This window comes from Chelonia mydas, chromosome 1 (assembly GCF_015237465.2).
Source record: "Chelonia mydas isolate rCheMyd1 chromosome 1, rCheMyd1.pri.v2, whole genome shotgun sequence".
NCBI lineage: Eukaryota > Metazoa > Chordata > Testudines > Cheloniidae > Chelonia > Chelonia mydas.
Window position 1 is genome coordinate 246588050 of NC_057849.1, and position 14364 is coordinate 246602413.

General features: G+C 45.2%; 1 protein-coding gene across 3 annotated transcripts in view; it reads left to right on the forward strand.

Moving 5' to 3' along the window:
- Window positions 1-2891: 2891 nt before the first annotated feature.
- TRIM24 (tripartite motif containing 24) overlaps window positions 2892-14364 on the forward strand; it is a 135255-nt gene continuing 123782 nt past the window's right edge. The window contains exons 1-2 of one of the 3 annotated variants that reach the window (XM_043541510.1): window positions 2893-3087; window positions 3121-3447. In XM_043541510.1, the coding sequence (XP_043397445.1) occupies window positions 3081-3087; window positions 3121-3447 (334 nt within the window). In that variant the 5' untranslated portion in view covers window positions 2893-3080. Of the gene's footprint in view, window positions 3448-14364 lie in introns of all 3 variants that reach the window. The other 2 variants (XM_037879288.2, XM_007072286.4) reach the window with 2 other exon arrangements.

Here is a 14364-nt window from a genome sequence, read left to right on the forward strand (position 1 = left end):
TCAAAAACAAAACAGTGTAAAACTTTACAGCCTACAAAGCCACTCAGTCCTACTTCTTATTCTGCCAGTCGCTAAGACAAACAAGTTTGTTTACATTAATGGAAGATGCTGCTGTCTGCTTCTTATTTACAATGTCATCTGAAAGTGAGAACAGGCATTTGCATGGCACTTTTGTAGCCAGAAAGAAAAGGAGTGCTACTGGCACCTTAGAGACTAACAAATTTATTTGAGCATAAGCTTTCGTGACTACAGCTCACTTCATCGGATGCATTCAGTGGAAAATACAATGAGGAGATTTATATACACACAGAACATGAAAAAATGGGTGTTATCATTCACACTGTAAGGAGAGTGATCACTTAAGATGAGCTATTACCAGCAGGAGGGGGGGGAACCTTTTGTAGTGATAATCAAGGTGGGCCATTTCCAGCAGTTAACAGGAACGTCTGAGGAAAGGGGGAGGGGGGGAATAAACATGGGGAAATAGTTTTCCTTTGTGTAATGACCCATCCACTCCCAGTCTCTATTCAAGCCTAAGTTAATTGTATCCAATTTGCAAATTAATTCCAATTCAGCAGTCTCTCGTTGGAGTCTGTTTTTGAAGTCTTTTTGTTGTAATATTGCGACCTTTAGGTCTGTGATCGAGTGACCAGAGAGATTGAAGTGTTCTCCGACTGGTTTATGAATGTTATAATTCTTGACATCTGATTTGTGTCCATTTATTCTTTTACGTAGAGACTGTCCAGTTTGCCCAATGTACATGGCAGAGGGGCATGGCTGGCACATGATGGCATATATCACATTGGTAGATGTGCAGGTGAACGAGCCTCTGATAGTGTGGCTGATGTGATTAGGCCCTATGATGGTGTCCCCTGAATAGATATGTGGACACAGTTGGCAACGGTCTTTGTTGCAAGGTTTTGTAGCCGGCATTGTAAGGTATTTACATGCCAGATATGCTAAACATTTGTATGCCCCTTCATGCTTCGGCCACCATTCCAGAGGACATGCTTCCATGCTGATGATGTTTGTTAAAAAAATAATGCATCAATTAAATTTGTGACTGTACTCCTTGGGGGAGAATTGCATGTCTCCTGCTCTTTTTTACCAGCAATCTGCATATATTTCATGTTAAAGCAGTCTCTGATGATGACCCAGCACATGTTCATTTTAAGAACACTTTCACAGCAGATTTGACAAAATGCAAAGAAGGTACTGATGTGACATTTCTAAAAATAGCTACAGCACTGGACCCAAGGTTTAAGAATCTGAAGTGCCTTCCAAAATCTGAGAGGGACAAGGTGCGGAGCATGCTTTCAGAAGTCTTAAAAGAGCAACACTCTGATACAGAAACTACAGAACTCAAACCACCAAAAAAGAAAGTCAACCTTCTGCTGGTGGCATCTGATTCAGATGATGAAAATGAATATGCGTTGGTTTGCACTGCTTTGGATCGTTATCAGGCAGAACCCATCATCAGCATGGACGCATGCCCTCTGGAATAGTGGTGGAAGCATGAAGGGACATATGAATTTTTAGCGCATCTGGCATGTAAATATCTTGTGATGCCGGCTACAACAGTGCCATGCGAACGCCTGTTCTCACTTCCAGGTGACACTGTAAACAAGAAGCAGGCAGCATTATCTCCTGCAAATTGTAACCAACCTTCTTTGTCTGAGTGATTGGCTGACCAAGAAGTAGGACTGAGTGGACTTGTAGGCTCTAAAGTTTTACACTGTTTTATTTTTGAATGCAGATTTTTTTGTACATAATTCTACATTTGTAAGTTCAACTTTCATGATAAAGAGATTGCACTACAGTACTTGTATGAGGTGAATTGAAAAATTGTTTTTTTTGTTTTTTACAGTGCAAATATATGTAACAAAAATAAATATAAAGTAAGCACTGTACACTTTGTATTCTGTGTTGTAATTGAAATTAATTTATTTGAAAATATAGTAAACATCCACAAATATTTAAAATAAATGGTATTCTATTGTTTAACAGTGTGATTAATTGTGATTAATTTTTGTAATCGCTTGACAGCCCTGGTTAAAAGTTTCTGTGTCCAGCTAAAGATGCTGCAGTGTTCTCACTTCTGCAGTTTAAGCGATAACAGATCAAAACTGTTGAAAATACAGTAGCTGTCTGCCCACCACCACTGTAAGCACACCATGCGTGTGTGAGAGAAGGTTTGAGTCATGTGAGAGTGAGGAGTTGTGCAATAGTATCAATCTTATGCTCCAGTAAATTTGTTAGTCTCTAAGGTGCCACAAGTACTTCTCCTTCTTTCTGCTCATATAGACTAACATAGCGACCACTCTGGAATCTTACCGATGTGTGTTCTTTCTGTAGATACTATAAGTGACTGTTGAAAGGGCAGGGGTTGCAGAGTTGCCCTTATGGTTAGGGGGCGGGCTTGCCTTCTGCGGGTGGATGCCAGTTTTTTTCCTTTTCAAAGGTGGTAAGCCTAGAAAGGCTAGGGAGGGATAAACCCCCTACTTCCCCCTTCCCCCAGGCCAGGTGTATTGTCCTGAGAGGGAGCAGAGTTTCCCTTTAGGAAAGAGTGTGGTGTGATGAGGAAGCCAGGCAGGGGAGGACTGCAGAAGCAGGACTCTCAGGCCAGGGACACCCATGAGAGGGGTGGGGGATGGAGCTATGTGAGGGGAGGGGACGGGGCAGGAAACAGCTTGCGTGAGTGGAGCAGGGGCGAGGGTGGGGGTCCGTGTGCAGAGCGGGCGGTGTTGGGGGTGGAGCTATACGGGGGTGGGCGGGGTCTCCAGTGCGCGGTGACAGGGGAAAGGGAGGAGCCCGGGGGAGGAGCGGGGCGGAATCTATGTGCAATAAGGGGGCGGGGCGACGGGGAGACCCATCTCCGAAGAGGGGGCGGGGCCCGGCTGGCCGTTGGCCGTGTCGCGCGGGTGCAGTTGCAACCTCCGAGGATAACAAACGCCGCGGCGGGCGGAGGGGGCAGGGTCCGCTCGTTGGCGGCGCGGCCCGGGGTCTCGGGCGGGGATCGGCCGGTGGAGTCGCGTTCCCCACACCCCCCGGGGCGGGAGGCGCCGGGCGGCGCAAGGACAATGGAGGCGGCGGCGGTCTCGGTGGCGGCGGGGGCCTGGCCGGCGGATCGAGCGGGGGCCGCGGCGCTGAGCGGGGAGAACGAGGCCGAGAGCCGGCAGGGCCCTGCGGAGCGCGGCGGGGAGGCGGCCCAGCTCAACCTGTTGGACACCTGCGCCGTGTGCGGGCAGCACATCCAGAGCCGGCGGCCCAAGCTGCTGCCCTGCCTGCACTCGTTCTGCCTGCGCTGCCTGCCACAGCCCGACCGCTACCTCATGCTGCCCCCCGCCGCCCCGTCCCCCGGCCCGGGCACCCCCAAGGAGCTGCAGCCGCCGGCGTCCCCCTCCTCGCCCGTCCCTTCGCCGACCTCGCCCCTGCACTGCACGCCGGGTAAGTGCCCCTCGGTCCGCCCCCCCGCCGCATCCCACCCCAGGCCGGGCTCCTCGCTAGGGGAGCTGGAGGGCGGGGAGCCCGTCCCCGCTGGAAGCCGAGAGGCGCCGCTCTTGCCATCGCTCTGTCAGGGACCGCGGCGGCCCCCCTGAGGAAGGGGAGGGCAGGTGCTCGCGTGGGTCGCCGCCCATTGGCGGGCAGCGGGAGAGGCCCGGGAGTCTCTGGCCGCTCCCACCGTGGCTGTTGTGTAGGGATGAACTGGTCACGGGGGTGAGTGAGTGCCTGGGTCATGTCGCGATGCGGGGAACGGCGGGGGGGTTTGATATTGAGAGGGAGCCCGGCCCCTCTGCTGTGTGTGCTCTGCAGGCAACTTCCAGGAGTAAGTGGGGGCTTGGGATTCTTCTGTTAACTACCACTCTTCTGTCGGGGACCTCCTAATTGCTGCTGTTATTGCGGTGCGTCCTGTGTCAGAAACGAGAGACGGAGCAAACTCTCTGATACCATCTACATCTTCCACCCCCCTCACGCTGCTGGGTTATTCTCCGCATGGTGTTCTCCGGCACTTCACTCTCTAGATCTAGCTCTGGTTCTTGGAAGGAGCTTCTATTATTTCCTTTTGGAGCCACACCCGTTATCATCTGTAACAAGTTGCATGTGCTAAACAGAAGGCGAGAAAGCTGAACAGTGCAATTTGTGATGTGGATTTGTTGGTGGTTTTGCATCTTCTTACTGCTCCCTTTTGCACGTTGAAGAGATTTGACTTGCTCAGTACTGTAAAAGATAACTGAGAAGGGCTTGTGGTAGGGAGAAAAGAAGTATGGCAGAATAAAAGATCTGTCATTTGGTGGTGAGAAAGTTGTGTTCTGAAGTTTAACTGTTTTCATCATTTTAAGAGCAAGCTGTTAAGCAGCCCCAGATGGATTTTTTTTACACCGTTTATAGGTGTGATCTTGTTTGCACCAAGATGAAGTCTGTAATGGAATGTGCTTTTCATTGTAAAGATCTATCTGATGTCTGGTATATTTCTAGAAAATAGATACGTAGTAGCAGAAATCTAGTACTATGCCAGTAGCTTATCAAAAAACGGGGAAAACAGTTTAAAAATTTCTTGATCCCCTTTCTGATACATAAATTCATCCTGAAGAAAACCTCAAACAAGCAGCATAGTATGGAAATGAGTGAAGTTGTTATATTTAATGGGGAAAAAGAAGGTGTAACAAAATTAGAGCTGCTCTGTAATAATGTAGGTAGACCTATTATTGGGATGTTTACTCTATGACTAAACTTAGTTCAATAGGACGATGGTTTTCAAACTCTTTCTGTCCACCCAGTTGAAGAAAATTGTTGATGCCTAGAACCCAATGGAGCTGGGGATGAGGGGGTTAGGGTGTGGGAGGGGCTCAGGGCTAGGGCAGAGGGTTGGGGTGGAGCTGCGAATGAGGGTTTGGGGTACAGGAAGGGACTCTGAGTTGGGGGGGGGCGCTCAGGGCTGGGGCGGGGGATTGGGGCATGGGCTTATCTCAGGTGGTGCAGTGGGGGTACTAAGGCAGGCTTCCTGTCTGTCCTGGCACCATGGACCACGCTGTACCCCAGAAGCAGCCAGCAGCAGGTCTGGCTCCTAGGTGGAGGAGCGCAAGCAGCTCTGCGTGACTCTCGCCCACAGGCCCCCCCTCTATTCCCCCCCCCCCCCCACAGTTCCCGTTGGCCAGGAACCGTGGCCCCCCTGCCTAAGAGCTGGACCTGTTGCTGGCCGCTTCCAGGGTGCAGCGCGATGTCATATCAGGTAGGGACTAGCCTGCTTTAGCCGGGCAGTACTGCCAGTGGAACTTTTAATGGCTCAGTTGGCGGTGCTGACCAGAGCCACCGCGACCCAGTGCCTTACATTCTGTGACTCAGTACTGGGTCGCGACCCACAGTTTGAAAAGGGAGGAAGGGAATAGAATAGCTCAGCATAAGCCATCCCTCCGCAAACAAGGATTGTTAAGGGGCAAGGTTAGAACTACTAGCTCTGAATATTTTACTTCCTCCTAGCCAACCCGCAAAACTAGGTGGAACCACAAGAAAGGGACTGCTTGTTACTGAGGGGCAGATGTACTCTGTGATAAGTTAAACTCCTCTCCCAATTGCTCATTGTCAGGAACTACTTACAGATGTTTTCTGTCAATGTCATAGAGTTTGTATGGCAAACTCCACCGTCTCTGTATGTGTATATATATATATCTCCTTACTATATGTTCCATTCAGTGCATCCAATGAAGTGGGCTGTAGCCCACGAAAACTTGTGCTCTAATAAATTTGTTAGTCTCTAAGGTGCCACAAGTACTCCTGTTTTTTTGTCAATGACTTGGTTACAAGTGTCTTTAGCTTATCAATTAGATAGACCAGATACAGTGAAAGGAGCTCTGTAGGTCAATGTGTTTTCATTCTCGTTTTCTGTAAACACACATTGCATATAAAGGGGAGAGTTTCTGGGTGTTAGTTGCAAGTGAATCGAGCTGTGAAATCACTTATCCAGTCTGGTTTTGTATGTATAACTTTCCTATCTGTGCTTTGCTGTGTTGATCATTATTAATCAGTGATTACCTGACACAGAATCACAGAATATTAGGGTTGGAAGGGACCTCAGGAGTTTATCTAGTCCAACCCCCTGCTCAAAGCAGGACCAATCCCCAATTTCTGCCCCACGGTCCCTAAGTGGCCCCCTCAAGGATTGAACTCACAACCCTGCGTTTAGCAGGCCAGTGCTCAAACCACGGAGCTATCCCTCCCCCCATCTTGTATTTTTAAAATTTGAACCCATTTGAACCCAGGGATGGTGTGCTTTTAGGTAAGATAGACTTGCACATCGACTTGTTCTAAAATTCTTTTTCTCTGGAAGTTTCGTTTCTACTATGAAATAAACGCTTTGGTTTTAAGAAGGTGGTTTGGTCACTACATACGCTAAAGGCATTAGACTTTGGCATGGGCTGACCCCAGTCAAACTTATTGGGTAAGCATTGTTGATACATAGGTTGTTCTAGTCCATGGACTGGTCTAGGGGTGGAAGGATTGCAGAGTTCCACCCAGGAGAGGTAAAGGCATGTGGCCTGACACATGAGGTGTTGCACTCAGAGACTAGAAAGGAGATAGAGTTGCAGTCAGCCGTGTAACCATGACAGTGGGGTTAGGCCATATAATCATCTTTTGTTGGTGAATTCTCTTGAGTTTTGAGGTCATGAGCGCAAACAGCCCAAATGAAATGTGAATCCAAACTGACAAGTTAAATATAGAAGAGGTCTATAGTTAGGAGACAGATAAGATTAGGACTGTTCAGAGATTACTTGAATAGGAGGGGACGTATGGTAGAATAAAATGAATAAAATGGAAAGAGTAGATTGAACACTTCTGTTTTTACCCTTTTTTTATGATTGTGGAAGTGATGGCTGCAACTATAGTTTAAAGATTTGGTTACGGTTGCTTTTTTCTCTCCACTGTAAGGCTAGCCTGGGTGCCAGTGCAGGCTGGGGAAGGAACAGGCACAATCTGTGGAGCAGTCTGTCAGAACTACCAGGCAGCTGGGAATCCTGGCAAGATGTGGCACTCTGTAGTCAAAGCAGCACCTTGGAACCCCCATATTTACTCCTGTTATGTAATTATGATATATTTCATACGAAGCATGCCACATAAGATGTCATATGAAGAGTCATGATCTGCTGAAACCCATTGTTCTGTCCAAAAAAAAAAAAGTATATATCATGAGTAAATATTAAGTTATGAGATTTTGCTGTATGGTTGTTACTGAAATATGTTACAAGTTTCCTAGTGACAAAGAAGGCAAACCACGCCCAGGAAGGTGTTCAATGACCATTAATCAGCAGGGGAGTTGTAATCAAGGGATTTACAATTCAATGACAATTGTGCTAGCACCAACTCTAGGACTCAGTTGCACAAGACTATACTGGAGGACTGCTCAACCCTGTGACTCGGCAAAGCCCACTAGGACATGTCTGGGCTAGTATTTTCCAGGCACGTAAACTGAGGATATAAAATAAGGGACAGTGGCATCTTTCCTTGGCCTTTCTCCTACCCCACGTGTGCTGGAAGCAACAAGAATGCTGAAAAGATGGACTTCAACTGTGGTGACTGGCCCCAGGATAGAGAGAGAGAAGTCTGTGTATTAAGTACTATAACTTCTAGTGGGGTGAGAAAACTGCTTGATCTAATAAGGTTTAAGATTTAGACTGTGTGTTTACCTTTTTATTTTCTTGGTAACGATCTCTGACCTTTTATGCCTACCACTTATAATCACTTAAAATCTCTTTCTGTAGTTAATAATTCTGTTTTATTTACCTAAAACAGTGTATTTTGGCTGAAGTGCTTGTAAACTGAGCTGAGATTTCCCAAAGGCTTGTGTATGTCCTCTCCACATTGAGGGAGGGGTGGACTAGGTAATAAACTTGCACTGGTTAGGCTTCGGACCAGGGAAAGATGGTACAGCTCTAGGGTGCAAGGCTGGAAGTGGGGGACATTGGCTGGTGTGATTTGCGAGTGTCTCCGGGAGCATTCATGCTATCTATCTGGTGGGGCTCCACATGCTGTTGTGCTGAGTGATCACAGTGCCTAGAGGGGTTTGCTGCTTGTCACTAGGAAAGTATTGTGAGAGACAGCCCATATTGGAGAGTTAAGGGGGCACAGCAGTACCCCAGTTCCAAGTTGTACCCCCCGGGGATCCTGTCACTCAAGGTAGGAATGTTTTGCAGGCTGGAGTGGCTTGTTTCCTAAGGAGCCTATATACCTTGCTTTGGGGTCTCCCAAGGTTAGGCCCTTGCTTGTGGATTGGCTGGGCCCTGGTTCATTAGCATGGGCCTTTCAGAGGACTTGCAGGTAATTACCTCTCAATACTCACCGGCTCAGGGATGACTCATCATACCTACTTCACAAAGAAGTTGAATCCCTGCTTAACTTATGGAGAATACAAGGTATCTCCTTTCCACACTTATCGCATTGTAGTTCAGGTCCATTGTGACATGAGAGAACTCTTTACCAAATTGAACCAGAGTCCCATAATGCATTATGCCTACACCTAGGATGAAAACTACTGCTTATGGAGCTAGTTATATGTAATGCTGGTGCTACAGTGGTGATTATACCACATATGGAATGAAACTGTACTAATGTTGGGTGAGCTTGGGGCCAAGACACTCAGGTTTATTAATTCAGACCTTTGTTTGAACCAAAAACATGGCCTTGCAGTTGCAATTTCTGTAAAAGCAATGAATGATAGCTACACAGAAAAATAAATTGATCAGCTACCTTCTCCTGGGGCATATGTGGGTCACAAGAAATTTCCCTTTACATTCTAACATCTATACCATTCCAGATTACGATCATCCAGTCAACATTAAGCATTGTCTTACATAGCAAATACAATACTGTACCACATGCAAGCTTCAGTTTACATACATTTTTCTGCCCATGCTATTTCTCTGTTATGTTTCTTTTCTGTTACCACTAATCATGCATGCTGGCCAAGCCTTTCACCTCTTACCAATGTAGGGACGACTTGGCAGTACATTTTGTGTGTTCATTGTACTGATAACTTCCTCTTATCTATGTAATGTCCTTCAGCTCAGTACATTCTGTTTTTAAAAAAATAAAAATAAAAAAAAATCACCTTTGTCCTGTACAAATGCTAAGTTTTACTGTGGAAACTTACTAGTCAAATTATTGTAACTTCTGTTCTTTGTGTAGCGTCTGTCAGAAAATAAGATTTGTTTTGTTGAGGCTTATGAAGTTTGCAATCGACCAGGTATGGAATTACAGATGGTTATCTATATTGGGTCTGTTTGGTACAGATGCCTCTGTCTTGCAAACCTAGTATGAAGCTAGGTAAAAAGGTCTGTAAGGTCTGGCAATAAAGAGAATCCTCCACAAATTTCAATCAGTCATAAACAAGTATGGCATAAATATGGGTAGATTTGAATGCATACCTTTGAAGCAGGCTTACAGTGCAAGGTGTAATGCTGCAAGACTGTTTTCTGAAGAGGGCAATGTATGTATGACTGTGGCATTACCCAGGGTACAGTCTGGACTGTTGGACAGTTAAGGGTATATAGTAAAAGTCATGGACAGGTCACGGGCCGTAAATTTTTGTTTACGGCCGTGGCCCGTCCATTACTTTTACTAAAAATACCCGTGACTAAAATGTAGCCTTAGTCATAATCCAGCACTGGTTGTTTGCATAGCGTCTGTATAAAAACAAAATAACATGAAATTGAAAGGTGATATACATTAATATATTCTAGGAATTATTTGTGTGGAATTTCTGTGGCCTGTGTTACACAGGAGGTCAGACTTGTTGATCACAATGGTCCTGTCCTTAGAACATATGAATCTATGAATATGGAAAAAACTGTTAAGTGGTTATACAGTTTTACACAACACATATTTAACCAGTAGAACTCATTACTGCAATTTTCCTTAAGCTCAGGAGCTTGTTAGAATTCAAAAAGATTTGGTTTATGTTGTGCTATAAGCCTCTTTACACCATTCAAATATGATTTTTTTCATGAACAAAATCGGAGTCTGTGATATCTTATATTTTGTTCCTAAAGTTTAGACTGTCGAAGAGTAAGTCTTGGAATGCGTGCATGTGTATAAACCATAGCACCAAAACTTCACTCATAGGACAAGATCATTAGGTCAGGTTAATTTAATTTATCAATAGTAAAGGCAATTCACCAGGCCCTGAAAGTTTCCTGGTAGGCTGTCTTATCCCCCCCCGCCACGTCCCCGCTCCTCCACCTACCTCCCAGCGCTTAGGACTTTCCAGGAGGGATGGGGGAGGGGGGGAGAGCAGGGAGGAGGTGGAGAAGAGGTGGGGCTGGGGTGGGGATTTGGGGAAGGGGTTGGAATGGGGGTGGGAAAGGGAGGGAATAGGCGGGGCCTCATGGACTAGACGAGCAGTCTGAGGTATGAAGTTCAGCATGTATGATTCTTTGCTGGGAGTAGTTGGGAAGAATGTTAAAAGTGGCAATGTATTTTGTATGAGTAGTTACTTTAAAAAGTTCCTGCCATGACAGCTGTGTTGATAGACTGTTAGTGTAGATCATCATCAGTGTTTCTGACCAGATAAGGAATAGTTACAGGTATTTATATTTTATTGAAACCCCTCTTCACATTACAGTTTTAAAAAAATTTAATACATTGACTTTTAATAGCATACTATATTACTCTTCATATTTTTTCATTTTTGACTATACTTCTGTATCATTGTATGCAGCCCCTCAGGCCAATATACTAGTCCTCATATGGCCCTCATGGTGTTTTGAGTTTGACATAGAGTAATATGGGTTACGAATATTGCTGCAAGAGTGTGCTCCTAAAACTTAGGTTTTGGTGCTCCCAAAACTGACTTTAGTATATGACCGGTTATCATTGCTCTTGGACATCTGGGCCTGATTGAATTTTTAGAAAATAAAAATTCACTTAATTTATTGGTTTTTGAACACTGAGTGTATGCTTGCAAACTGAGGTTTGATCACTGAGTATAAGATTTTTTTAGAAATTTTCTTTTTGCATGAATGTGTATTTTGAGTGATGCCCCAAAGGCCAGTTGAGTTAAATAACCTCTGTTTAATTCAAGGACAACTTCCATGGTGGAGGGAGTGCAGAAGCATTTATCTGTTTTTGTGCATTTTTTTTAAATTGAGGCATCTGATAACCACATGAGTGAACATACTTTTTTCACAACAAAATTTCAGAACCATTTATTTCTTGCCATGTAAGCTTGAAACATCTTTGTTTCACTCTTGAATTTTCCATTATTGCCAATTTGGAGACAGAATAGATTTTACAAATAAATACTCTTTCTAGGTCAGCAGTTCTCAAACTTCATTGCAACGCAACCCCCTTCTGACAACAAAAATTACTACATGACCCCAGGCCAGGGAGTGGGGGTGAAGCCCAAGCCCCGCTTCTCTGGGCTGAAACCCTCAGGCTTTGGCTTCCGCCCAGAGTGGCAGGGGCTCAGGCTTCGGCTTCAGCCCTGGACCCCCGCGAGTCTAATCCTGATCCTGACCACCCCATTAAAATGAACCCACTTTGGGGTCCTGATCCACAGTTTGAGAACTACTGTTCTAGATAATGGACCTGTATGTCGTGGATGTGATTGGAAATACGTGGCAAAATTTTGCCTTCACCTATATCTATGAAATACTATTAATATCAGTATTCTCATATGTAACTGAGGCCAGGATTTGGCCTTTGTCAGTTGGCTTGTCTACACTAGAATTTCAAAAGCTTTTCATACCTTTGTAAAGACCAGTTTGGACACTCCTAAGGGTACAAATGTCCAAGAATCTCCAGACTGACTTTTACAGATGTGCTAAATTCCTTGAGTTGGATTAAGTGAAAACTTGACACAGTAAGGGTTTCAGTTTGATATTTCATTGGAAAGCTGTCCAGAAGTAATTGCTAACCATGACTATTTTGTGCTTTACAAGACAGATCCAAGAACTACTCCATCTCCCTTCATGCATTCAACCCATGTCCAAATCTTGTCACTTTTTCATTAATCTTTACCATCCTAACTCTTTTTTCTTTATTCACACAGCTAAGACTCTTGTCCAGACCCTCATTTCCTATGTTGACTACTGCAGTCACATCCTCTCTAGACTGCCTTACATGTTCAAAATACAACAGCTAAAATAATCTTAGGATATGTTGAAGCTATAGAGACTATTCCAGCAAAGCTATGTTGCTGTAGCTATGTTGGCATAACCCTGTAGCGTAGATGCAGCCTACACCAATGGAAGAGGTTTTCCTGTCAGTATAGGAACACCACTTCTGTGAATGATGATGGTAGCTACATTGACAGAAGTATTCTTCCATCAAAATAGCTGTGATTATATTGGGTGCTAGGTCAGCATAGGTATGTCATTCAGGGATATGGACATATCCCCTGACAGATGTAGGAATGCCAACCTAACTTTTAAGTGCAGACCAGGCTTTACTTGCTTATTGCTGCATGTAATTCTTCTCTTTTTCATCAGTGATTGAGCTTCTTGTCCTTGCCATCAAAGCTGTTTGTGACTTTGCCCCTCCCTGTTTATCAGCTCTTGCCTTATTATCTCTTTCCTCCCAGTCCTCTCTCAGGCCTCTCCAGTCCCTCAATGATTCCAGCCTTGACAGCCTGTCTGCTACACAACTATTTCATACCACCTTGCATGTTACACTTTATGCAATGAATGCCCTTTCTGGGCTGATCTGAAAGTCCATTATTCTCTCTCCCATATTCCTCCTCAGGATCCAGTTCTTGATGCCATGATTCCTGGAAGAACTTAGGTCATATCTACACTATGGGTACTATAACAGCATGTATATGGTGCCATAGCTATGCCAGTGTAACCCCGTAATGTAGTTGCAGACTAAAGCAATGAATTGGTTTTTCCATTGCTGTAGGAGTTCCATCTCCCTAAGCGACAGTAGCTAGCTTGAAGGAAACATTCTTCCATTAACCTAGCTCCATCTATATCAGGGGGTAAGTCAGCATAGTTATGGCAGTCAGGGGTGTGGATTTTAAGCTTTTAAGTGTAGATCAGCTCTTGGTCAGCTGATTTGGGGCAGTTGGAAGTTGTTGGTTTCTGTTTTAAAAAGAAAATGTTTGATTCTGTTTCTCTCCCCCACTTTTCGTATGCTGCTTGTTGTCTTAAACTGTGAGCTCACTGGGGTAGGGATTGTGTGTGCCTAGCACACTGTGGACAATGCTAGAATAAAAGTAATACATAACATTATTATTTCTATCCTGATAATGCCTTGCATGCTGTGGGCACCGTCCGTGGGCACAGTTCATGCACACGATGGTCAAGTCTCTGATCGAGAGAGTCATGTTACTTGTGAAATAGCTTAGATATAGATTGTATACCTTAAATTTAAAGAGACAAAAAGACAAATTACAAAAGTACTTTCTTCTTGTGAGCCTAACTTTTCAAAAAGGAAAAGTGATTATAAGAACAGCATTTGAGTTAACATGTCTGCAGGTACTACTTTGAAAGGGGGAGGGAAATGTCTTCAAGTAGCCTCTATATATTTCTGTGGGTATGTTGCCTTTTTTCCCCACTGACCTCTGTGTGTAACTACATTCCTGCCCCAGTCAGTCTTGATCATCACGGATGCTGAAAGGCATTTTAAATTCTGTGCTTCCAATTTGGGAAATTCACAAAGCCTAATCTATCTAGGAGCCTCATCCTCCAGATGAGGATGGTCATGTTTGCCCCTGCCCTAAGTCTTGACTCTGTTCCTGTTGGTGCTCAGACGTTTTAACTCTGAAGCCATGTGAGGCTTCACACTCTAGAGCAGTGGTTCTCAAACTGGGGCCGACGGTTGTTCAGGGAAAGGCCCTGGCAGAATGGCCGAACCTGCGGACACGGCAGGTAAACAGCTGGCCCAATCGCGGCTCTCACTGGCCATGGTTCGCCGCTCCAGGCCAATGGGGGCTGTCGGAAGTGGCAAGGGCTGAGGGATGTGCTGGTCACCCTTCCTGCAGCCCCCGTTGGCCTGGAGTGGCGAACTGCGGCCAGTGGGAGCCGTGATCGGGCGAACCTGCGGACGCGGCAAGTAAAAAAAACCATCCCGTCCCGTCAAGGGCTTTCCCTGAACAAGCGGCGGCCCTAGTTTTAGAACCATTGGTCTAGAACACTGATGTTTTGACTGAAAAGTGACCTATGTCTTGTTCATCATGGTGCTGAGTCTTCAGCCACAGTGGGTTGAATAACCAAGAATAAAATTGGAAACCATTTACGTAACTTAACCTGACACTAAACATTTCGGAGTGGGGGGGTGTCTCTGTCCTAAATGTTTTAGATACTCTACCCCTTTTGTGGAGACCTTGTCTCCTATGGCATAAGAAACCAACTTTGTAGAACCTTAATTTGTATT